The sequence below is a fragment of the Pseudorca crassidens genome, chromosome 14 (genome assembly GCF_039906515.1).
Source record: "Pseudorca crassidens isolate mPseCra1 chromosome 14, mPseCra1.hap1, whole genome shotgun sequence".
NCBI classification, from domain to species: domain Eukaryota; kingdom Metazoa; phylum Chordata; class Mammalia; order Artiodactyla; family Delphinidae; genus Pseudorca; species Pseudorca crassidens.
In genome coordinates, this window is record NC_090309.1 from 54263660 (window position 1) to 54287598 (window position 23939).

The following is a 23939-nucleotide window of genomic DNA, read 5'->3' on the forward strand; positions in this document are numbered from 1 at the left end:
CTATCCAACACCTGGAAAGCCCCGGGAGGAATAAACGCGAGTGGGGAGGCGGGGCTGCTTTCTTGGCCCGCCTCTCCACTTCTGCGATTGGCTGTGAGGCCTTGGGCCTCCTCCCCACAGGCCTGCGCCTGCGCAAGGCACAGGGTCCGAATTACACCTGATGGTGGGAGGTAGAAACCCTCCGTTCTCTTCCGCGGGCGGGAGAGTTAGGTAAGCCCAGCCGGAGGCTCGGGGTGTGCGAGCCTCCCGGCGCTGCAAGCCACTTCCGCCAGCTACCCAACTGGCCGGGAATATCTGCCCCCGGCCGGTCCGTGCGACCCGCGCCTGCCGGCCCCTCCAGCGCCGCCCTTCCTGCGTGACCCAGGGGCTGCGGTGATGGACTGGCCTCTTTCGGGTCCGACATTCTGTGTCTGTCCCTTCTTTTCTCTCGATCTCCACGCTTGTGCTCTTTGATTGTGCTTCTCAATTCGTCCCTCGTTGCCTACACTCCCGTCGGCTGAGGCTTGGGCAGAGTTCGGAGCGACCCAGTTTGGGATGGAGCTGCAGGTTAAGGTCCCTCGATTCCCGCGAAGGCTCCTCTAGGAGCCGCTCAGAAGAAGCTTCTCTCCCGCTGCAAGGCTTAAGGACTCGGGCCAGGTCAGACCGTGGAGGCCGGGGCCTTGGCCACCCGAGGAAGCACCTGACGAGAGTCCTCCTGGGCTCGCCAGGGCCCAACACAGGGCTGGTTTCTCAGGAGGGGCAACACTGGACCAACTTTTCATTCGTTCGTTCATTCATTCAGTCATTCAGCAAGCATCCGACTTTGGGTACCATTCACTGTCTTAGGTCCAGATCTGCTTCAGTCAGTTGCGATTCTGAGGGTGTCCCAGAAAAATATCTGAAGGTGTGTCTATTGAGAGACTATATTCTGGATTCCCTTCCCAGCCCCTCAGCTGAGGCTAGGACCTGTGAGAAACATTTCCTTTCTCCTTTCTTGCCATGCATTCTTTTCTCGACCCCCTAGTGCGTATCTTTGTATCAAAGAGGCTAGGTTTTGAAATGGCTTTAGCACTTGGGAGCTTGGGACCTTGGAGTGTTTCCTAATCTGTTTTAGCCTGTTTCCTTATCAGTAAAGTGTTTGCCTTGTAAAAATACAGTGTGAATTAAACGAGAGTGTTATTATAAGGCGTGGATTCGCCCCTTTGCCCCAGTGGGCGCTCTGTGTGTGTCTATGAAATATACACATATATATATATATTTTTTTCCTGGAATATTAACCACAGTGTAACATGTGGACTACTACTTTAATAAAGTCCTTACTTAACATTAGTCAATACTATGTATAAGCTATCTGTTAGGTAATTTGTAAATACATACATATATAAAATAACGTGTTTATATATGTATATATATAGAGAGAGAGAGAGAGAGAGAGAGAGAGCGAGAGAGAGAGAGAGAGAACGTAAATATTTTTCCACCTTCCATTCATGCTCTGCTTTTGGTTGGAATCTGGCATGTGTAACTGACATTGTCATTTTGGTATTTTTGCAGTACTGGGACTCCTTAGTTTAGCATAATGTTCTTTGAAGCTTCTTGGTAACACTGGCCACCATTCCAGTGTGTACCTGGTGTTACTTGGCATTTGTTGGAAAATGTGAACTACTGTGATGTTAGACAAGGGTCCATAATGATAAAAATGTCAACAGTTCAGCCAAATTGTATTATGGGGTTTCTAGAAAGCATAGCTTATATTTCCAACAGGGCAAATCATTAACACATGCTGTTTGTTTTCACCTCTGATTTTGGCAAAAAGAAAAAAACCGAATTGCTTAATTAGTCCTTGCACATGACTGTTTTACAGAAACTAGACACAAATATTTAAGAAATTAGTAAATTTGTCCTTTTTCAGGCTCTGTGAGCTGTTTATACTATATTAGTCTATTAGTTTTTACGTATATGCATCTTCCTATATTCTGACACTGTGACATTATTGCCCATAGAAAATTGACTTTGGTTCATGGCTTGTTTTTAGACGTTGGAGCATTTAGGACAATGGAAAAAGTCATTATTGCCTATGCTCTTTTCTTAATTTGTTTTTCATTAGATAGCCACTCAAGAAAACACCATGAAAGATACTGACATCAAGAGACTACTATATGTCCATCTATTATGCATATTTTCAATTATCCTAAGCATCTTCATTCCATCATTCTTCTTGGAGAACTTCTCAGTACTGGAAACACACTTGACATGGTTGTGCATCTGTTCTGTTTCTGTAACTGCCGTCAATTTAGTATTGTATTTAGTAGTGAAACCAAATGCATCTTCTAAAAGAAGTTCATTATCATACAAGGTAAGACTTATTTCTTGACAACTGATTTTTAGATGTAGGTAATGTTTTTATTACTGGATGAATAAAGTATTAGTCAAGTACTTATTGGGTTATTTACAGTGAATAAAGAAGCTGATTTTTTTTTTTTCTAGTCAGTAGCCTATTGCTTGCTGGAAGACTGTCTACAGTGTTTGATAGATTCTTGCCATGTTAATTGGATATAATAGCATTGTGAACCTATATAGTCATGTTTCATGTCATCATGGAAGATAAATATATCTTCAGTGTAGCAATATATATAAATACAGCAATCACACCTTTAAATCTTATTTTATAAGACATTTCAGTTTATTTTCATTCATCTTTTGCATTTCTGAAAGACAATGGGTTTTTCATAAATTACAAAATAAGCTCTTGTTTCAAGCTTGGCCTTCCTTGACTAAATAGCAGTTGAAGTTTTCAGACATTGGAATCTATTTTCTGGAATATTCACTACAGTGTAACACTTGACTATTATTTAAATTAATAAAGTCCTCACTTAACATTATTCAATACTATGTGTATGTTCTTTATTAGGTAATTTAAAACACATTTACTGCCCTATGATTTAAAACACTCATTGTGTGTTTTATTATTAGATCTTCTTGAGCTCGAACTCAAGTAGGTCCCACACACTGATTTGCAGACATGCAGGTCTTTTTTTATGTGGATCATATAGTAACATGAATATGATTTGGGGAATTATTTAATATTGTGCTTTTCTTTGGTCCAGTTTTCCTAGGAATTTTGTTTTAAAATGAAAAAATATTATTATAATCATTATTTTCTATAAATATTTCATGTATCATCACACAAGAAGGACTGTGTTTGTGTTTTTTTGTATCCTAGCACACTTATTGGTAAATATTTCATAAATACTGATTAACAACATAGTTCAATACTTAGCATAGAAACAAAAACATTTTCTGATTCTGCTGTTGGTTAGGTGAGTGGAACATGGGGATCGATTTTTGTCTTGTGGCTTTTTTACAGTGCTGTGCAAAGAACATGTGATCTGACTTCAGGAGCAGATCCAAAGAATATTCAGCTGTATCACACGTTATAGGGCTAAGTTGTATTTGTAGATAAAATCAAATCATTTGCTGTCCTTTAGTCATTCTCTTGATTCTTTAAGTTATTCATTTCTTTTTTAGGTAACCAGATTTTTGAAATGCTGTATCTACTTTCTTATGTCTTGTTTTGCCTTTCATGTAATTTTTGTTCTATATGGAGCACCACTAATAGAGTAAGTCTGAAATTTTTTACCTTAAGCCAACTATATTTTAAAACAGTCGTTTATTAAACCAAGTGCTAATTCTATTGGTGATTAGAGAAAAAACATGATGTGTTTAATTAGTGGATCACAGAAGGATACTGACATCATTGCCCTTGGTAGTGTTATTTTTTTAAAAGACAATGGAATAACTTAATTCATTAAATGCTCCTATTACGTAGCCTTTTGTCATGCAATTGCTTAAAGGGGGAGGTAGATAAGAAACTGTCACATACCAATAGGTGTGTGGCCCTTAGAAACTCTAAGGAAACTGACTATAATGATACATATAAATTAGTTATAAATAGTAAATGTGATTCTGAAGTGCTTGAAAAGAGTTTGTTTTCTTAAGAAAAGTCAATAGATTCTTGTATTTAATTACGTAGAAGCTAATGTTTATAGTTTAAAGGTAAAATTTAACTCAACACCTTTTCAAAACTGAACAGTTTTGAATTAGTGAAAGCCAAATTCATTAATATGTCTTATATAATGTTCCATTATAGTTTGGGAAAGTTCAGTTTAGCAGTGATAAATGATCATGTTGAAATGAGTGATGCAATACATACACACACACACACACACACACACACACACAGCTATATGTATAGTTTTACATATATATATATACCTGGTTATATATACACATACTAGATTAACAGGTAATTATATTCTAGAGTGGGGAGGACAAGACCTTTGTAATGGGAAATGATAATTTCTCTGTAATCCATTTTAGAGTAGAATGAATGTCTGGAGCAGTGGTTCTCCAATTGTGGTTCTAAAACCAACAACATCCGCATTTTATCGAAATTCAAATTCTCAGGCCTTAGTCAGAAACAAATTTACCTAGTTCTCCAAGTGGTTCCGATATAAGCTAAATTTGAACCACGAATTGCAGAGAAAGTTCCAGAGACTATTGAGGAAAAAGTTAATGATCTAGAAATGGGTTTTCTTGCAACAGACAGTCTCAGTATCTATCGTATGGCATTTAACACTTCTGAACTCTATCATCAAAGACAAATATTTGCTAGATTGTTTTTTATAGCTTGCATTTTGGTAGTAACATTTTTTATAGTCATGGTTTTGGTAAGACTCATGTTACCTTTCTAAGTGTAAGAAAATAGTTTTATACTAAATCTAAGTAAAAAAGATTATACATGTGTGTGTATATGCATCTTTAACACTTAAGAAAAAATTAATACAGTGTTTTTTTCCTAGGTTGGCGTTGGAAACATTTTTACTCGCAGTTACTTTGTCCACTTTTACTACTGTACCTTGTTTATGTTTGTTAGGACCAAACTTCAAAGCATGGCTAAGAGTTTTCAGTAGAAATGGGTAAGTTTGAATTTTATATTCTAGTGATGTTTGAAATTTAAAAAAAAATTAATGAAGTACTTTTCTATTCATGGCAGCTTGCTGATTGTTCCTTGAGTGTTTCTCAGCACTGTGTGGTTCTCAGTGATGCTGTAAGGGCCCACTGCAGCTGGGGACGGGGGCCAGGGAAGGGTGGCATGCACTTGAGGGAGACCCAAGCAGGCAGAACTATAGGCCTCTCCCTCCACGTTAGCAAGATCAGCTCTGCTTTTTTTTTTTTTTTGGTATGGTAGAATTCCACTTAGCTTTTTGCTTGAAAAAAGGTTTCTGTTACCAAAAGAAAACTTTGAAAACCCCTCCTCGGGGATAATTTAATCACTGTGATAAAATTGCTACAGATCAAATTGCTTCTGTACATCTTATAATGTAGAATTGGGGTTCACCATCTAAAAATGTTTATTGGAACAGCTATAGTTTCTTGTTCAGCCTCTTTTGTGGTGAGACATCCGAGTGCAGGTTTCACAGGATTTTTTTTTTTCTTTTTTTGCGGTACGTGGGCCTCTCACTGCTGTGGCCTCTCCCGTTGCGGAGCACAGGCTCCAGACGCACAGGCTCAGCGGCAATGGCTCACAGGCCTAGCCACTCCGTGGCAAGTGGGATCCTCCCGGACCGGGGCACGAACCCGTGTCCCCTGCATCGACAGGCGGACTCTCAACCACTGCGCCACCAGGGAAGCCCTTTACAGGATTTTATTCCCTTAGCAGCTGTATGTATTTTCAGCATCGTTAAGTTAAAATTTTCACTTCTTGAAAGGCAGTGAAATCATTTGTATCAGAAATGGTTGAGTTATAACTAAGAAAACTAGAAAGTTATTTGGTGCCCATGATTTTGTCTTGTTTATCACCCAGCAGCAAAAACTTCTTGAGCCCTTAACTCTGTGCTCTGTGTTATGCAAACTCTGTGTGGAGTCTGATGTATTAGCTATGCTTCTCTCCATGAGGATCTTGGACATTCAAGGGGCAAGGATGAGATGAACAAAAACATAAGACTAAGTTTGTGTAACTCGAACAATGAAGTTTTAGGAACTCAGTAAGGTAGGAGACCACTGAAGAATGAGCTGGATGGGGGGATGATCTATGAAGGACTTGGATCAGGAGTAAGAGATTTGGTAAGACTAAGTGGGAAGGGGAGACACCCCGTGCTATGGGATGAATGAAACTATAGAAACTGAAATGAACATGGTATTTTTATGTGATTTGGAAGAGAACAGCCCAAGTGGAGCAGAGGATGCTTGCTGAGTAGCTAGGCTCCATAAATTACTGACTTTTTCTTTTTGAAATGTTTGTTTGTTCCCCTTCAGAACCATCTTCTAGTGTTCATAAAGTCTCAAGAAAACAAAAGTGTCACATTGAACACTTTTTCCCACATTGTTACCATAGTATCCCAAATGGCATTAATTTCTTTTAGTATTTTAGTTTGACATTTTTAAACAGTGAAAATCAGTTGAAACCTTATTGGTTTGGATTGGTGATTTATCCAGCTTTGAATTCTGTTTCTGATAATAGCATTAATGGTGTACTTGGGGGAGATACTGTCATTTGATTCTATAGTCAGTTCTGCTATAAGATGGCATATGCATTCCTAAAAATCCTTGCATTATGCAAAACTGGGCAATAAGAAACACAGAACTTATGGGAAAAATGGGATGGGGCATAACACTCAAAAACTTCGTCAGTAACACATTAAAAAATGTAGGAACTTAATAAAAATGGCAGGACAGTTTAATACATGTTAAATGGTTAAGAATTGCGTAAATATTTTAATAAATATGGCACTTTTCCTTGGACAAAACCTGAAATTTGCTTTTGGAAGTAGATGTGGGAAGGGTTGCCTCTTGTAAGTTATTATGAAGGAGGGTTGTTGGAAAGCTAAGACAGATGTGGAAGGTGAGGCTCATATACGTGAGGGGAACTGAGATAGCTGGGAGATGGGTTTCTAAACGGTATTGAGATATAATTCAAACACCATGTATGCCACCTATATAAAGTGTACAATTCAATAGTTTTTATTATATTCACAGATATGTACAACAATCATTACAGTCACTTTTAGAATATTTTCATCACCTCAAAAAGAAACTCTATGTCCTTTACCTGCCACTTCCTTATTCCCCCTCCCCTAGCCCTAAGCAAACAGTAATCTATTTACTGTCTGTAGATTTGCGTATTTTGGACATTTCATAAAAATGGAATCATATAATATGTGATCTTTTGTGATTGCTTCCTTTGGACAGTAGAATACTAGTAAAACTGTTAACAAGGGAAAACACACAGCAAAACTGGATTTCTAAAATGGTGCATTTGAGTTTTGTTTTGAAGGATATATACATATATGTGTGTATATATGCAGATGTGCACATATCATTCTAAACAAAATTGTGTGTTTATTTGTATATGTATAAAATATTTCTGGAAGGATATGTAATAAGCTGGTGATAGCAGTTGTTTCCGGGAAAAGGAATCAGAGTTGATGATGAGGGTGAGAGGAGGACTTAGCTTTCATTGCAGACAATCTTTTGTATTGTTTGATTTTCACTATGTGCATATATTACCTTTCCAGCTGAAAAACACTTATATCTTCTTACCAATTAATTGTTAATGATTCATGGCAAATATTTGTGTCAATTTGCGATGCTTATTTTAAATGAACAACATATATATATGTATAGTGTTAATTTATGCTGTTTGTTTGATTCCCCAGCAGCTAAGATATATACCACCAATAATTTATATATTTGTGTTTTATAGGGTTACATCCATTTGGGAGAATAGTCTCCAGATCACTACAGTTTCTAGTTTTCTAGGAACATGGCTTGGAGCCTTTCCTATTCCACTCGATTGGGGAAGACCATGGCAGGTTGGTTTCAACTCTTTAAAGCAACAAAGTCGATGTTTGTACAGTGATGGTAAAACTGATGAAGCTAACGAGTATGTGTATTTAAATTGTTTTATCGTTTAGTTAAGTAGGGTTGCCAGTTCCCTCTGTCACTGTAATCTGGGTGATTTATTAGGGCCTGTCTCAGTGCCACAGGCATCCAGATCAGCCTGTTTCTATCTTCTAACACTATTTTTTTCTACATGTATAGGTGAATAAACAAGCTTAGTTTGAGAATATGTATAGGAGTTTAATAGCCTAGAAGTTTCAGGAATTCCCTATTTTTAACTTTGATATACATTGCCTTTGTAGTCTTAGATTCATATTTTCTTAGCTTGATTGATAGCCAAACTGAATGTTGATTTTGAGATTTTTTTTTCTTAAAGCATATAGCAAAGTAGGTTTTGAAATAGGGGCTTGTGGTATTAGAGGAAGCTCATAAACATCAGGTTTTTTGTTTTCTATGACAATAGGATATAGCTAATAAGCTAGGGGAAATACTATAAGTGTTCTTTTTATCACCATTTTACAGATGAGGAAACTGATACCTAGAGGACATGTAATATTCCAAGGTCACTGAGCTAGTGATGGATACATCTTTGTTGTAATTTTTAATGGCTTCATAGTAAACCTTTATATAGTTATTCCAAAATTTATTTTAAAAATTCACTATTGATCATTTAGTACTATTTTTACTATTATAAACAGTGCTATGATAAACATCTTTGAATCTATATCTTAATGGATTTTTCCAAATATTAAGATGATTTCTCCCAAATCAATTGTGGTATTAAAAAATAAATATACTTTCTTTTTCCAACATGAAGAGATTTTTTTCTCTGATCACAAAGACAGTATATATTTATTTAGACAATTTAAGCAATACTAATAATTATAAAAAGTAGGTAAAAATTATCAAATAGCCAGCCACCCAGAGACAACTCCCATTTGTGTTTCGGTGGTAATCTTTTGCAGCTCTCTCTTCATGTGTGTAACTATTCATAATACACATATTATTATTATTATTTTTTTATATTTATTTTTTGCGGTACGCGGGCCTCTCACTGTTGTGGCCTCTCCCGTTGCGGAGCACAGGCTCCGGCCGCGCAGGCTCAGCGGCCATGGCTCACGGGCCCAGTCGCTCCGCGGCATGTGGGATCTTCCCGGACCGGGGCACGAACCCGTGTCCCCTGCATCGGCAGGCGGACTCTCAACCACTGCGCCACCAGGGAAGCCCACACATGTTATTTTTAATCTTTTTTTTCCCTTCAACAGCATATTATGGAGCTCATTCCATGTCAGTGAAAATTTGCATTATAATACTCCATTATTTGGGTAAAATCATATACCAGTTTCTTATGAATGGACATTTAGATTATTTATAGTTTTCATTATTACTAATTTATTACGAATTATTGTGATTATCATAAAACATATATCTTTGCAGATTTGTCTAGGTTTTTTAAAAAATTAATTAATTAATTAATTAAGTTGGTTGCACCAGGTCTTAGTTGCGGCTCACCATCTCCTTAGTTGTGGCATGCAAACTCTTAGTTGCGGCATGCATGTGAGACCTAGTTCCCTGACCAGGGATGGAACCCAGGCCCCCTGCATTGGGAGTGCGGAGTCTTATCTGCTGCGCCACCAGGGAAGTCCCTCCAGTTTTCTCTTTAGTGTAAATTCCTAGATAATAAGTGGCTGGGTTAAATCTCTGCTATGTATGTCATTTTCCAAAGGCCCTTGAGGGATCTGAATTATATGTCTTGCACTTAACTGCCTACTTTTTAAGTCCATTCTTTGTGCTTTCTATTAGATGTTGTGTCTCCTAGACAAATGAGTTGTTCTTTTACATTCAGTAAGTCTGGTAGGTTTGCCCTTCTCTACTATATGTTATGGAAATCCCTGGAGGTTTGGGGTGTGTGGTGTCACTGATACCCTTCCCAAGGTTATAATATTAATAAAGGTTTCCTTTATATTTTCTTGGCCATCTCAGTGACCACTGGGAAATGGGGGTTCATTTGTACTCAAGTTACAATCTTATGGAACTTAATTTCATTCAGTAGTGTCAGTGATTTCTAAATTGGAGGACAATCAAAATCATTGAAAAGTATACACAGGAAATTGTATTTTAATTCCTTACTTTCAGATATATGCAATTAAATCTAAATACAAAGTATCGATATATAAAGCACCATTGGCCCTCAGCTTATGAGTTGGTAAGGTACTATGTAATTAACATGTTAGTTTGCCTATAGATGGAATATTTTGGAGTGTAAAAGTTTGATATGTTACACTTGTATAAATCTTCTCTTTATAAGACTATGCAGAAATGGATGTTGAATTATGGGGAGTGATGCCCTTTGTACAATCTGGGTTTAGGTTTCCTTAGAAAATATATTTTTTGATTATTTACAATTCAGTTATCTATTTTCGATTGTTTGGGCTTTTAGCTACTGACTCTCATTTTTCTACCTCAGCTCTTGTTTACAATAAGAGGTGAGCCGGATCCAAATTAATGGTATCAGACTTTTAAAATTAATATAAAGTTTCTATTTGAATTATTGACTTTAAAAAAAGGTTTTCTAACTAGCTAATTTAATATGTAACAAATGTTGGTCTTCATTAAGAATGTTTCATTTGACTGGAATATTACTGGTTGTTTAATCATCTTTACTGTTGAGTTGTTTTTAAAGTATTCCAAGTTAATGACCCACTTATTCACTATCATCTTTTAAAATTATGATAGATACTGTTGGTGAAATAATAGAATTGATGTATAATTAATCATCTTTTATTCATATAATAATCACCTGCCCCTTTCCCTTTTAGCAATGATTTACTGATAAACTAGAGAAATGTTGAGGCATCTTTTTTGTTCACTTTTTATTTTCAGTGAACAAGTTTTTTGTTCTGTTTTGGTTTTTTTCTTCATAAACCTCACTACAGAATAAGTACTCCGTGTGGCTCATGGTGCTGACAGAATCTGCCAGAGAAACAATAAACCAAATGAAAGATCATGGCGTCACCTCAGAATGGAGATTTTTCTAGAGTAAAATTTCACGAGAAGATAACTATATATACTTCATTATCTAAACTGTAATATTATAGTATTAGGAAGAGAGGTTAGTTCTCTATTCCTTATAGCCCAGTAAAGATTTGATATGTTTGTGGTAAAGCAAGCTTTTCTGGATTGGGATCTGGTTTTACTGATGTTTCAGTCAGAGAAACAAGGGTATCTGGTTAAGCAATTATACTTTCTTTAAAAACACATACCATCCACTTCACAAAGACTTTTGCATGTTTAGTTACATTTTTTCTACTTTGAATTCAAATCTGACTTCGTATAAAATTTCCAGAGGCCAAACATAAGATTATAATGATGTGAGTTCTGTACTGAGCAATTTCAAGAATATTTATATTTTTTAAATTGTTTCATCATTAAATGACTAGAAAGGCCCATTGAAAATATATTACCTCAATGAAAAATGTTTTTCACTTACTAATAGGAATTTTAAATAATTTTAAGTAATGACAAATGACGAAAGATACCTTTATAGTATCTTTATAGTTGGAGGAAGCCTTCCCTTGCTAGGAGGCAGCAAGAGAATTGGGTGAAAGAGAATGTGGTCGGTGGCTGCCCACTATGTTGTTGGTCATCTTTATTGTTTTCTTTAAAAATAATTGAAAGTCATCTTGCTTCTCTTCCTTGCCTTAATTATTACATTATAAACATTTGAATTGCCCATAACCCAGACAGCCTTCTTCAGCCCCAGAGAAAGCTTCTAGCTATAGTTACTGACAAAATGAATATTTTGACCATGGAAGATCTTTGTACATTATAATTTGATGCATTATCTGCTGTAAAAATAGCTAATCAGTAAATATTTGTTGAGTTCTTACTGTGTACAAAATACATATTCTGTGTAAGTTATAACAGATACTTAAATATTACCAGGACTGGAATTTAATTGTGTGGTAATGATAATTTAGATTCATATTGTGATTTAGATTCAGATTTAATATGCTCTAAATATTTTGCAGAATAGATGGTTATGAGCTTTTCATCTGGAAAATGTCTTAATTATCAAAAGTCGGCTAGTATTTCATGTTATTAAAAAAATTAACGGGAGGTTGGGAATTGTTGTTGGTTATTCTGAGCAAAGGAAATTTACCATGAAGTTTTTAAACCCACATGTTTTATTAATAGGTAGACAGATAACAGGATGATTAAGAGCTCTGGCATCAGATTATTGAGTTCAAATCCTGGCTCTGCCACTTGCTAGTGAGGATTAAATAATATAATCCTTCTAAAGTACTTAGTTCAGAACCTGACACATAGTTACTGCTTAATTACTGTTATAAGCATTTATGACCTATAAAAGGAGTAGGTTAATGACTGTTTTTTTTAGCATTACCAAAAAACCCTGCAAATTCCATTATTTGAGTTCTCCAAGTGTTAGAGCATGTTAACTGTCTCAGTTTATTGTATTCACGCTGCCCGATAATCCTTAAATTGGTAGGGTGGATTGTTAAATCATCTTTTTGTTTCCCTGGTATTTAGGTATTTAGGGTATTTGGATTTCATGTAATTTTCAATTCTGTCTGACATTTCGGATGGCAATAGAAAGAAAACATCGTATCTGTCTGTGTATGTACCAGGCATGGGCTTGGCACTGTCACACAGGCAACTTAATCCTGGTAACCCTAGTGCAAGGTAGAGTTCAGTCCCACTTCTACACAAAAGAAAGCCAAGTGTGAGGAGAGGAGTACACATCTTGTTCAACATTTCTTGGCTGATTAGAGGAAGACTCAGGATCCAGCGCCCCAAGACACCATGATTCTCTTTATCCCTGGAGACTCTGAAACATAGCTTTTCTTTTTAAAAAATGGCCATAGCTTAGATTTTGGGGGGAAAAGGTTGAGTAGTTATTATATTGCGTTTCTTTCTTCACGTGAGAATTTCATTTAAGTGCCGTGACCACTCTGGTAGTGTTTGTATTTTAGACCATAAAATTTAATGCATTTGTAGGAGAGTATTTGAAGCTAAGATGTGAAGCTTTTGTACCTAGAAAACCAACAAATATCTTTAAACTCTGGACTTCCATGCTACTGTCTCCAAAATGGAATTGACCCAGAGAATCAAATCTCTTCTGAGCATATTTATTTCTTATAAAGTTAAAAAGCAAAATGGATTGAGATTGTCTTGAAAACAATTTTAAGTTGTTTAAAAATATTTGTACTTGTTCCCATCAGATACCAGATAAATGAGGCATTGTTATATTTAAAACCTTTTTTGTTTTCTCTGGTTTTATCAGGTTAAAACATTAATATCTGTGAAACATATATATTCATTTTTAAAAGTCACAGATGCCACAGATAATACTTTCATAAATTGAAGCTGGAGATCATAAGGATAATTAAATGAATCACTGCAAATAATGACAGAGTGAGGGATAAAGCTAAGATTATGGATTTAATTATTGAATGGTGCCTATTTTTAGGTTAATTGGTGTTTCTGATGCTAAAGGTGTTATACAGTATTTTAGACAGACCAAAATAAAATATTAATGTATATGAAATATGAGTTACATATTTCGAGCATGGAAAAAAAACTATAATGCGTAACTGATAGAAAATGGTTTTGGATTTAAAAGGTGGGTTCACTGTTGGGCAGTGAAGTTGAAAATGATCTGCTAGCAGAACTTTCATGTGAGGGAGAAGAGTGCTGGCTAAGGTAACTCATTTGCATGGTCCTGCCAAGGACCATTTATCGTCACTTTGACAAGAAGTTCCAGCCTGGAGACCGTGGACCTCTCCACAAATAGCTCTTCCTAAATCTGTGTTCTTAGTCACAGGAGAGTGGTGTGGTATACATGGCACAGGGAAGAGTTACAACTAGAGAGATGTATCCAGATTAGTAGATTCATCTGTACATGTATTCCTACATGAGACAATAGCATTTGCTTTAAGCATGTCTGGAAAAACACATCACTTAAAACCAAATTCAGAGGAAAATATAAATAATCATTTAAAACCAGTAGAATTTTGAAAGTAGGTTTTTAAAAATGAATTCTATCAGTCATGCAAATGTAAATTTGTGGTAAGCATGATAAACAAAACATATTAAAAAGTAGTTTGAAATTTAGAACTGCCTGGGTTTTATCTCTTTTTTATCTGAAAGAGCCAGTAATCCTAATGGTTGTGAGTTGTTCTAAGTGTTTCTAGGTTTTCTGATCTGCAGATAAGTCAGTTTTCCCATGATATCTATCATAGTACATACCTCTCCAAAAATTATATTGAAACATATTTTTTAAAGTTTGTGTTATTAAAATTTATCTAAAAAATTAAATAATCTTAGTTTGCCCCTTAACTGCTTGGTTTATAGTAGGGGCTCTCAATAAATAGTTTTGAATATACAGAGCCATTCAAATGGAGACTCTTAAAAATGATAGAAATGCCTACCAGTGGTTGGTTTAAAATCAGTTTCTGTACTTATACGTCTTAAAAGTTACGAAAAACGACAGCTAGGAGCAAGAATCTCCCGTCTATTTCAGTGGTAAGGCTACATATGGTTAATATAATGCCGTATGCTATATAGCTCTTGAGAGTTTTCTCTTGTAAGCTTTATGTTCCCCAGACATTTCATGGGAAGAAAAGCAAGTACTAAAGATGCTTATATTACAAGGGCAAGGGAATAGTTCCTGCAGCACAATATAACATTGCTCATAAACTATTAATATTTTATTTGTTCTAAACTGCAGGCTCTAATTATCACCTATTAGAATACCTAAGACGTACTTCCATTAGTGATCATGTAAGTTTAATTTTTTCAAGTTAAAATATGCAATATACGGAATGATACTGATGCATGGTACTTTACAGCTTTCATGACAGATTTTTAAGTATTACTTCATTTAATACAAGAGTCCCATGTTTTAAGTACAAGAGGTATTATTATCCCTGTTTTGCAGTTGGGAAACTGAGGCTCAGGTGTTAAGTGACCTGGCAAAGGTCATATGGCCAGTAAGTGGCTGACCTGGCCCTGCATCTCAGATCATTCTCACTCCAATGCCACATGCCATTTCCTAGAAAAGCAAAGTAAAGCTCCTAAGTAAAATATAAAGTATTTTTAAAAGCAGCTTAATGTTTTTATATAATTAGCTTTTTAAACTTTTCGTTGAATATTTTAAACTGATTTCAAAAAAAAGTCACCATTATCCAATCCCAAATACCTGATGAAACCTGCAGCAGCTTATAAACTGCCATAGTCAGTGATATACCAAACTAGCTGTTTTATGGAGTAAAAATGTAATCTATTTGCACTTGATATATTGTGCATATTATAATTAAAATGTATTTAAACTGTTTACTCTCAATCCACACAAATGCCATCTACGTCATTGAAATTGATCCTTAAAATTCTGAAACCAAAAAGTGAAAGGTCATTGTATTTCTTTGGCCAACTATAACAGTTAATAAAAATACTTATTAGGGTAGAGTGATGAAGAGTACAGGGATTTTTTTTTTTTTATTGTAGTGTAGTTGATTCACAATGTTGTGTTAGTTTCTGGTGTACAGCAAAGTGATTCAGTTATATATATGTATTATATTCTTTTTCATTATGGTTTATTACAGGATATTGAATATAGTTCCAAGTGTAAGGATTCTTAACCAGGAGTCCATATATGGGCTTCAAGTCTGTGAACCCTTGAAATTATATGGATGTGTGTATATACACATCCAACTACCATCTAATGGAATTCATGCTTCCTTCTCGTCAAACATGATCCATATATATGTAGATGTAATTTTTTAAAAATACTTATAAAGTACTTAAAATTTGGGCAGGATTTTAAAAATAGCTTTAGAGATGGTATATTTGAGGAATGATGGTATTCTAGATTATAATGACAACTTATTTCATATGTGCCTATTAAAAATATGAACTAAAAGATTATTATCAATTATAACTCACATTAATTGGTCACTTGTACTATGTGCCAGATACTGTTATAGGTATGGTTATAAGTATCACACATCACATTGTCTCATTTGATCATTACAATAACCCTATGAGGTGAGTTTTACAGTGATCCTTATTTTGTAGATGAGAAACCAAGGCACAGAAAGGTTAGGTGACTTGCCCAGGGTCACATTTTGGTAAACTTTTTTTTTTTTTTAACATTTTTATTGGAGTATAATTGCTTTACAATGGTGTGTTAATTTCTGCTGTATAACAAAGTGAATCAGCTATATGTATACATATATCCCCATATCCCCTCCCTCTTGCGTCTCCTTCCCACCTTCCCTATCCCACCCTTCTAGGTGGTCACAAAGCACCGAGCTGATCTCCCTGTGTGATGCGGCTGCTTCCGACTAGCTATCTATTTTACATTTGGTAGTGTATATATGTCAATGCTCTCACTTCATCCCAGCTTTTACCCTTCCCCCTCCGTGTCCTTAAGTCCATTTTCTATGTCTGCATCTTTATTCCTGTCCTGCCCCTAGGTTCATCAGAACCTTTTCTTTTTAGATTCCATATATATGTGTTAGCATACAGTATTTGTTTTTCTCTTTCTGACTTACTTCACTCTGTATGACACACTCTAGGTCCATCTACCTCACTACAAATAACTCAATTTTGTTTCTTTTTTATGGCTGAGTAATATTCCATTGTATAAATGTGCCACATCTTCTTTATCCATTCATCTGTCAGTGGACACTTAGGTTGCTTCCATGTCCTGGCTATAGTAAATAGTGCTGCAATGAACACTGTGGTACATGACTCTTTTGGGGTTTGTTTTTTTAAAACAATTCTAACCATTTACTGCTTAAACAGGAAAAGGTTTTTTTTGTTGTTGTTTTTTGTTTTGTTTTTTTGCGGTACGCGGGCCTCTCACTGTTGTGGCCTCTCCCGTTGTGGAGCACAGGCTCCGGACGCGCCAGGCTCAGTGGCCATGGCTCACGGGCCTAGCCGCTCTGTGGCATTTGGGATCTTCCCGGACCAGGGCACAAACCCCATGTCCCCTGCATCGGCAAGCGGACTCTCAACCACTGCGCCACCAGGGAAGCCCCCAGGAAAAGTTTTTTAAAAAGAAAAACACCAAAAATGTATCTGTTAAAAGAGTGTCATTGTCTCATACAGTCCCACCCTCTTCTTGAAATTGCAACACAACCTCTATAGATTTCACAAAAAGAGAAATCCAAAATGTGGTATCTTCATAAAGAAATGGCACACAGATCTGTATGTTTAACCTAGTGCCTTCAATAATTTCTTTGTCTGGGTCAGTATTGGTTTCTGCAGAATTGGAATGCTGTCTGGAATAATGACTGTGGGTCATCTCTCCACTTATAAGTTCAATCATACGATACACTTGCTTTTCGAATAACTAGCAAAGAAGAAATTAACAATGAAATCCAGTATTTGCTGGATCTGAGGGGATGACTCTTTTTGAATTATTGTTTTCTCACGGTATATGCCCAGTAGTGGGATTACTGGGTCATATGGTAGTTCTATTTTCAACCCATAGTGGCTGTTATCAATTTACATTCCCACCAATACTGCAAGAGGGTTCTCTTTTCTCCACACCCTCTCCAGCATTTATCGTTTGTACATTTTTTGATGATGGCCATTCTGACTGGTGTGAGGTGATACCTCATTGTAGTTTTGATTTGCATTTCTCTAATAATTAGTGATGTTGAGCATCCTTTCATGTGTTTGTTGGCAATCTGTATATCTTCTTTGGAGAAATGTCTGTTTAGGTCTTCTGCCCGTTTTTGGATTGGGTTGTTTGTTTTTTTGATATTGAGCTGCATGAGCTGCATGTGTATTTTGGAGATTAATCCTTTGTCCGTTGCTTCGTTTGCAAATATTTTCTCCCATTCTGAGGGTTGGCTTTTCGTCTTGTTTTTGGTTTCCTTTGCTGTGCAAAAGCTTTTAAGTTTCATTAAGTCCCAATTTTTTTTTTGTTTTTATTTCCATTTTTCTAGGAGGTGGGTCAAAAAGGATCTTGCCGTGATTTATGTCAGAGTGTTCTGCCTATGTTGCCCTCTAAGAGTTTTATAGTGTCTGGCCTTACATTTAGGTCTTTAATCCATTTTGAGTTTATTCTTGTATACGGTGTTAGGGAGTGTTCTAATTTCATTCTTTTACATGTAGCTGTCCAGTTTTCCCAGCACCACTTATTGAAGAGACTGTCTTTTCTCCACTGTATATTCTTGCCTCCTTTATCAAAGATAAGGTGACCATATGTGCGTGGGTTTATCTCTGGGCTTTCTTCCTGTTCCATTGATCTAAACTTTTTAATTGAAGTAAAGTTGATTTACAATGTTGTGTTAGTTTCAGGTGTTCAGCAAAGTGATTCAGAATATATATATATGTGTATATATATATATATACACACATATATATATATTCTCTTTTAGATTCTTTTCCATTATAGGTTATTGTAAGATACTAAATATAGTTCCCTGTGCTATACAGTAGATCCCTGTTGTCTGTTTTATATATGGTAGCGTGTATATGTTAATCCCAAACTCCTAATTTATCCCTTTCCCCCTTTCCCCTTTGGTAACCGTAAGTTTGTTTTCTATGTCTGTGAGACCATTTCTGTTTTGTAAATAAGTTCCTCTGCGTCATGTCGTATCCTAGGTTCCATCCAGATTAATTTCCCAGGGTCAGATATTTAACAAATGGCAGAGCTGAGACTCAAATCCAGTCTAATACAAAAATGAGAGTTTTTTCTTTTTTTAAAATTTATTATTTTTGGCTGCATTGGGTCTTCGTTGCCACTCCGGGGCTTTCTCTAGTTGAGGTGAGTGGGGGCTACTCTTCGTTGTGGTGCGCAGGCTTCTCATTGTGGTGGCTTCTCTTGTTGCAGAGCACAGGCTCTAGGGCACGCAGGCTTCAGTAGTTGTGGCACACAGGCTCAGTAGTTGTGGCTCATGGGCTCTAGAGCACAGGTTCAGTAGCTGGGGCACATGGGCTTAGTTGCTCTGCGGCATGTGGGATCTTCCCAGACCAGGGCTCGAACCCTTGTCTCCTGCATTGGCAGGCGGATTCTTAACCCCTGAGCCACCAGGGAAGTCCCAAAAATCAGTGTTCTTAATCACTATTCTGTACTACTTACAACATGCTCTGAAATATATCAAACTCTTTATATTGGTACATTTTCCTTTCCTAAAAAGTAAGCAGAGTTTTATAGTAATGCCTGATCAGAAGAAACCAGTGTGGTCTTCAGGTAGAAATAAGCTTATATAATTTTGAAATGTCTTTCAACCAGCAATAATATTGATTTTTTAACAGAAAAAAAGTTATATCTGTATTATTTAAGATGTTTTTTAAAGCTTATTAGGGTGAAATTGTTTTATTTCTAAGAGAAAAATAACTTACTGGTAGTACATGTACCAAGACCCTATGTATCAGGCCTTTGTTAATGCTGATTATTTTAAGAGAACACTGACCTTTTTTTAAGTGCTGAAACATATAAGGAATCATTCGATTTAGAAAAAGGATAATAGTAGTTCTAAGCAAGATACTTTCTTCACATGATGCAGCTACTCATTTTTTTAGTTTTTCTGTTTGACAGTAACTGTAATAATTTTACCCAGTTGCATTATCTTTTGTCCATATTATCTTTTGTTATGCAAGAGGAATTTTTTCTTTTGTTTAGTGATTTAAAAAAATTTAAATTTATAAAGAACTGGATAAAAAGAAGATGGTCGTTTGGTGGTAATCACTTGTGACTTCCTTTACATGAATGTCTTTGAGTTTTCTATTTTCCTTAAACAAAACAAGATATATATATAGAGCCATCTCAGATTATCATAATTTGGAGAAATGTTTATAGCAACGCAGTTGGATTGTCTCTTCAATAGATGATACGGTGTGTTTTTTTAATTCTATTTGTGGCATGAGGAACGTTAAATAGAAACATCTCCGTATGTGAGACAGTAGTTTTAAATGGAAAACTTCAAGATCTAATTATGAAAATATGTGATTAAGCTACGATTGTTTGACAAGTCAAAATGAATTGTTGCCATAGGATAGTTTTAATTTTTTTAAAGCAATATTAAGGTTAGCAGGAAATTGCTTGAGGAAAGGTGGTTCATTGGCAACCTTCCCCAACTCCCTTCAACAGCTCCTTTTGCCATTCCCTATTAAGGAAAGTTGCCCTTATATAAAGAGAAATTCTCTTTTAAAAAATGACTATGTTACAGTTAAGGACTACTTATTTCAGAAAAAATCAAGCAGAAAGCCTGGTCCATCACTAGCAAACAGTCTCCAAAGCCAGTCCAACATTTTAATTTGCTGATGGCATGGATTCCTTGACATGTTGAATAGCAGGTGCTCCAAGCCTTAACCCCTCTTAAAGCAAAACTTTCTAACTAATATTGACTTCATTTTTGGCATTCCACTGGAGGTGAAGTATAGCAGCTGTTTAAAGAATGTGTGTGTAAATGTGTATATATGTGTTCGGAAACAAAGAGCCACACTGAAATTACAAAGTGATTAAAAGAGAATATAGAAACCCAAATTGGAATTTGGCTGAATTCATGTGGGAGTACGATTCTCCCTGCACTTTGACAACGCACCCTTTACCAAGGTGCAGATGCTCGCAGTTGGCCGATGATGCATAGATCCCCCACGTGAGAAACAGAGGAAAGAATATTATCCCAAATGTTTACATAGTGTTAAATAAAAACTACTAAGGTAAGAAGGTCAGTGCTTTACATAGATAGTAAACTATGCATATTATTTTATTTGTGACCCCCCATGTGTTAAGATGGGACACTATTAAAGCAACAATCACTTAAAAAGCAATAACCAACAAACCAGTATTTAATGTGGTACTTAAAATTAATAATTAAAACCAAATGGAAGCAATGCCTAAAGTAACTAAGATAATTCACAATAAAAACCATTAGTGCAGGCTCTACTTATTGTAAATGTGATAATTCAACATAGGCTAACCTAAAATGTACCTTTAGAGATAGAATAAGGATATAAGCAAAATATTAAATAAGATTTCAGGAAGCCCCTAAAATTATTTTTAAGAACTTCAGAACTGATTATATGCAAAAAAATATTAACTATAAGTTTAAGTTCATTCATACATGACCTTATTTGAAGCAGTGTATTTTCATTCACTAGCAAAATTCATGTCAGTAAGATATTTTTGAAGTATTTTATTTTCCAGAGAATTCACTACTTTGAACTAGTTGTTCCAGTGATTAGCCTGAATTTCAATGGAAACCTAAGTCTTAACTGAAGACATGCTTCTGAAAATAAGGCAACTTTTCTACAATCTGTTTATGAACAGAAAAAAAAATCTTTGGTTTTAGTTAAACTAGCAGGAAGGATTTTGCAAAAAAGAAATACTAAAGAACCAAAGCAACGAAAAGGCTCTTAATAAGCAATGGGAAACTCCAAACCCCATCAAGGTCAATAGAGTACCTAAGGCACCTCAGGTTCAGATGATACAATCATCTTTGCTTAGAGTTCTAATCATCTATATACAGGATTTTTACCATCTTAAGAACATGAAGCCGAAAAGGTAATGTCCAACAATGATTATTGTAAGAAAGAAGAAAATCCTAAGAGTTGATAAATGGGAGAGATTAGAGATCATCTCCTCTACGTCCCAGATGAGGAAAATGAGGCCCAGTCAAGAAACAGAGGTGACACCAGAGTCCTAGTCCATTTCTCTTAGGGCAGGACAAATGCTAGATTTTAACTTTATTGGCTAGGAAACCAAGTGTGAAGAGTTTCAGAGATGTGAATTTGAGGAAGAAAAAAAAAAATTCCCATCAAATCCCCAAAGGCAAGTTGGAAATAAATGTATAATACTTTACTGTCTTAATTCCTTTATACCATGTGTTGGACAACTTAGCTCATATACTAATTGAGTTATACAGTTCTTTTCAATTCTATCTAAAAATAGCAGACCAAAATTAAATGAGAAAGTTACATCAGATTCCATTTGAGCATACATAAGGCCATGGTACTTAATGCGAACCACCACTTCTTGGGAGAAAGAAGACATCCACTGTCCAGTTCAGGAGAGAAAGCTCCTGACCAGTTATCCAGTAGACTCTCCGCACGTCAATGGGGAAGATGATGCTTATATTTTTAAAAAAATCTCTACAAAGCTCACACACAAGACAGTACATCCTAGATTTGTGACTGCTATGAGCATTTAAGGCTGTCATTTTCAAGTATCAAAGTTTAGTGTTCCATTACCCAATCTGTGCAATAGACATAGCTATAAGCTCACGTCATGGAAATTAACAGAAGCTCACCAAAGACATAAAGAAATCATAATTTAGGCAACAGCATTTTTAAATGTAGGAAAGGCTGGGAAAAATTTTATGGATTAGATTATGCTTCTCTGAACTGCATTAGTTTGTTCACACTGACTGAAACTTTGTCTAACACTATTGTCTGTTGCATGGCATCTGGAATAAGGTAGATCAACAGCAGACCAAACGAGACAGCTTAATTAGGTAACAGAACTAGTCATTAAGATGGTTCACCTCTACCACAGTTATACAGTCTGTTTCCCTAGAGAAAGATTAGAAATGGCTCCAGTATACCAGATAAGCTTCATAGATAAACATGAGAAAATTTTTTTAAAGCAGGACCTTTCAAAACCTAGGGACTACCATGCACTGCTCAAGGATGAAATAAGTCAACGTTATTTACTTCTGGCTTGACGTAATATTGTGAAATGTAATATGGCTGGAGAAAATGGGTATTTGGAAGCCAGTATGTCATTTAACTTATACTCTAGGTGTGTACATAAGCTGTGGTTCTGTAACTTTTACTGTGGTTCCAATATCTATATCTGAAAGGTGAAATCAGTTTTATTATGAAAGCAGTTGCTTTGTTATAAATTCCATGTAACATGCTTGAATTCTAGGTCTTTTCAACACAATTTAAAGTTTCTTGTGGTTTGGTCAGCATACACCCTTTTCGTTTCATTTGATATGCAATCCAATGTGGAAATTAGAAAAACAAAACTACCAACTAGTTCAGAGAGCTAAATTGAGTCCAGGATTATGGCAAAGTCTGACCCAAAGTTTTAATTTGTAATTTCAGCATGTAACTCATGCAGTTTGGGGAGCATCAAACTAAATCTACAATTGCCAGAAACCTTTGTTACAGTTGAATGCACATTAACTAAAATGTGTACATTTTTAGTGTTCATGATAAATGCAGATATGACCTTATTACACTTTTGGCATTCTTTGAGAAAGCACATTAAGCTTTAATATAGAAATATTTAGGTTACACTTGTGCTCAAGTAATAATAAAACATTTGTTCTTTTCGATCTCATACATTCTCTCCTCAGGAATGGCCCATCTCCTGCACGCTTGGAGCGACCTTTGGCTACGTGGCTGGCCTTGTTACTTCGCCACTCTGGATATACTGGAATAGAAAGAAACTTACATACAAGAACAATTAATTGGAGCAAAGGGAGAAGATATTTCTTTGTGCAGATTCCATAAAGACTGTGCAGACATGTATATGGTCTAAGCCAGGCAGTTCCACTTAACAGCACTGTTTTTTATATAGTTACAACATGATGTGATTGTAGCTTTTTAAACTATGAAACCCCTGAGAGATTGTACCTTCTAGTTGAAATAAAGTATTTATAATAGATTGTGGCTTCAGATGCTGTTTGTTGCTTCTTGGACCTTTAAGAAACATTCTTAATCAACTTTATAGAATTCTGAGGACAGGATTTTTTTTTTTCCTTTCAAGTTTTAAACTGCTTCATTATTTTTAAGAGGTCTGGGTATAGCTTTAGCATTTCATATGCTTTCTGAGAGAAATGGACAGTTTACTTGGCCACTGAAGACGTTTCTCACGTGATTAAACAACAGTTTATACATCTTGATCCTATTCTTTTTTTTACTGTGTGTTTCTTTGGAGTTAAAATGGCTATGATAGCCTCATCAAAAACAGTCTTCAATCCCTTCTGGGTTAAAGCTGAACATTCTACATAGCAGCACGCACCTATCTGGGAGGGAGAAAAAAAAATCACAAATATATACAGTCTTTTTTA

General features: G+C 35.9%; 2 protein-coding genes across 5 annotated transcripts in view; one reads left to right on the plus strand and one right to left on the minus strand.

Moving 5' to 3' along the window:
- Positions 1–54: 54 nt before the first annotated feature.
- On the plus strand, positions 55–23533 carry PIGF (phosphatidylinositol glycan anchor biosynthesis class F). Of its 3 annotated transcripts, none has more exons than XM_067703077.1 (6): positions 55–210; positions 2084–2332; positions 3505–3596; positions 4839–4955; positions 7742–7921; positions 23223–23533. In XM_067703077.1, the coding sequence occupies exons 2-6, from the start codon at positions 2105–2107 to the stop codon at positions 23377–23379; spliced, it is 774 nt and encodes a 257-aa protein (XP_067559178.1). In that variant the 5' UTR covers positions 55–210; positions 2084–2104; the 3' UTR covers positions 23380–23533. The 3 variants fall into 3 exon arrangements, with proteins under 3 accessions (XP_067559178.1, XP_067559180.1, XP_067559179.1); XM_067703079.1 differs by having other exon boundaries at positions 7742–7850; XM_067703078.1 differs by lacking the exon at positions 23223–23533 and adding an exon at positions 9373–10059 and having other exon boundaries at positions 7742–7850.
- RHOQ (ras homolog family member Q) overlaps positions 20681–23939 on the minus strand; it is a 38771-nt gene continuing 35512 nt past the window's right edge. Inside the window, exon 5 of one of the 2 annotated variants that reach the window (XM_067703086.1) lies at positions 20681–23299. In XM_067703086.1, the coding sequence (XP_067559187.1) occupies positions 23261–23299 (39 nt within the window). In that variant the 3' untranslated portion in view covers positions 20681–23260. Of the gene's footprint in view, positions 23895–23939 lie in introns of both variants that reach the window. The other variant, XM_067703085.1, reaches the window with a different exon arrangement.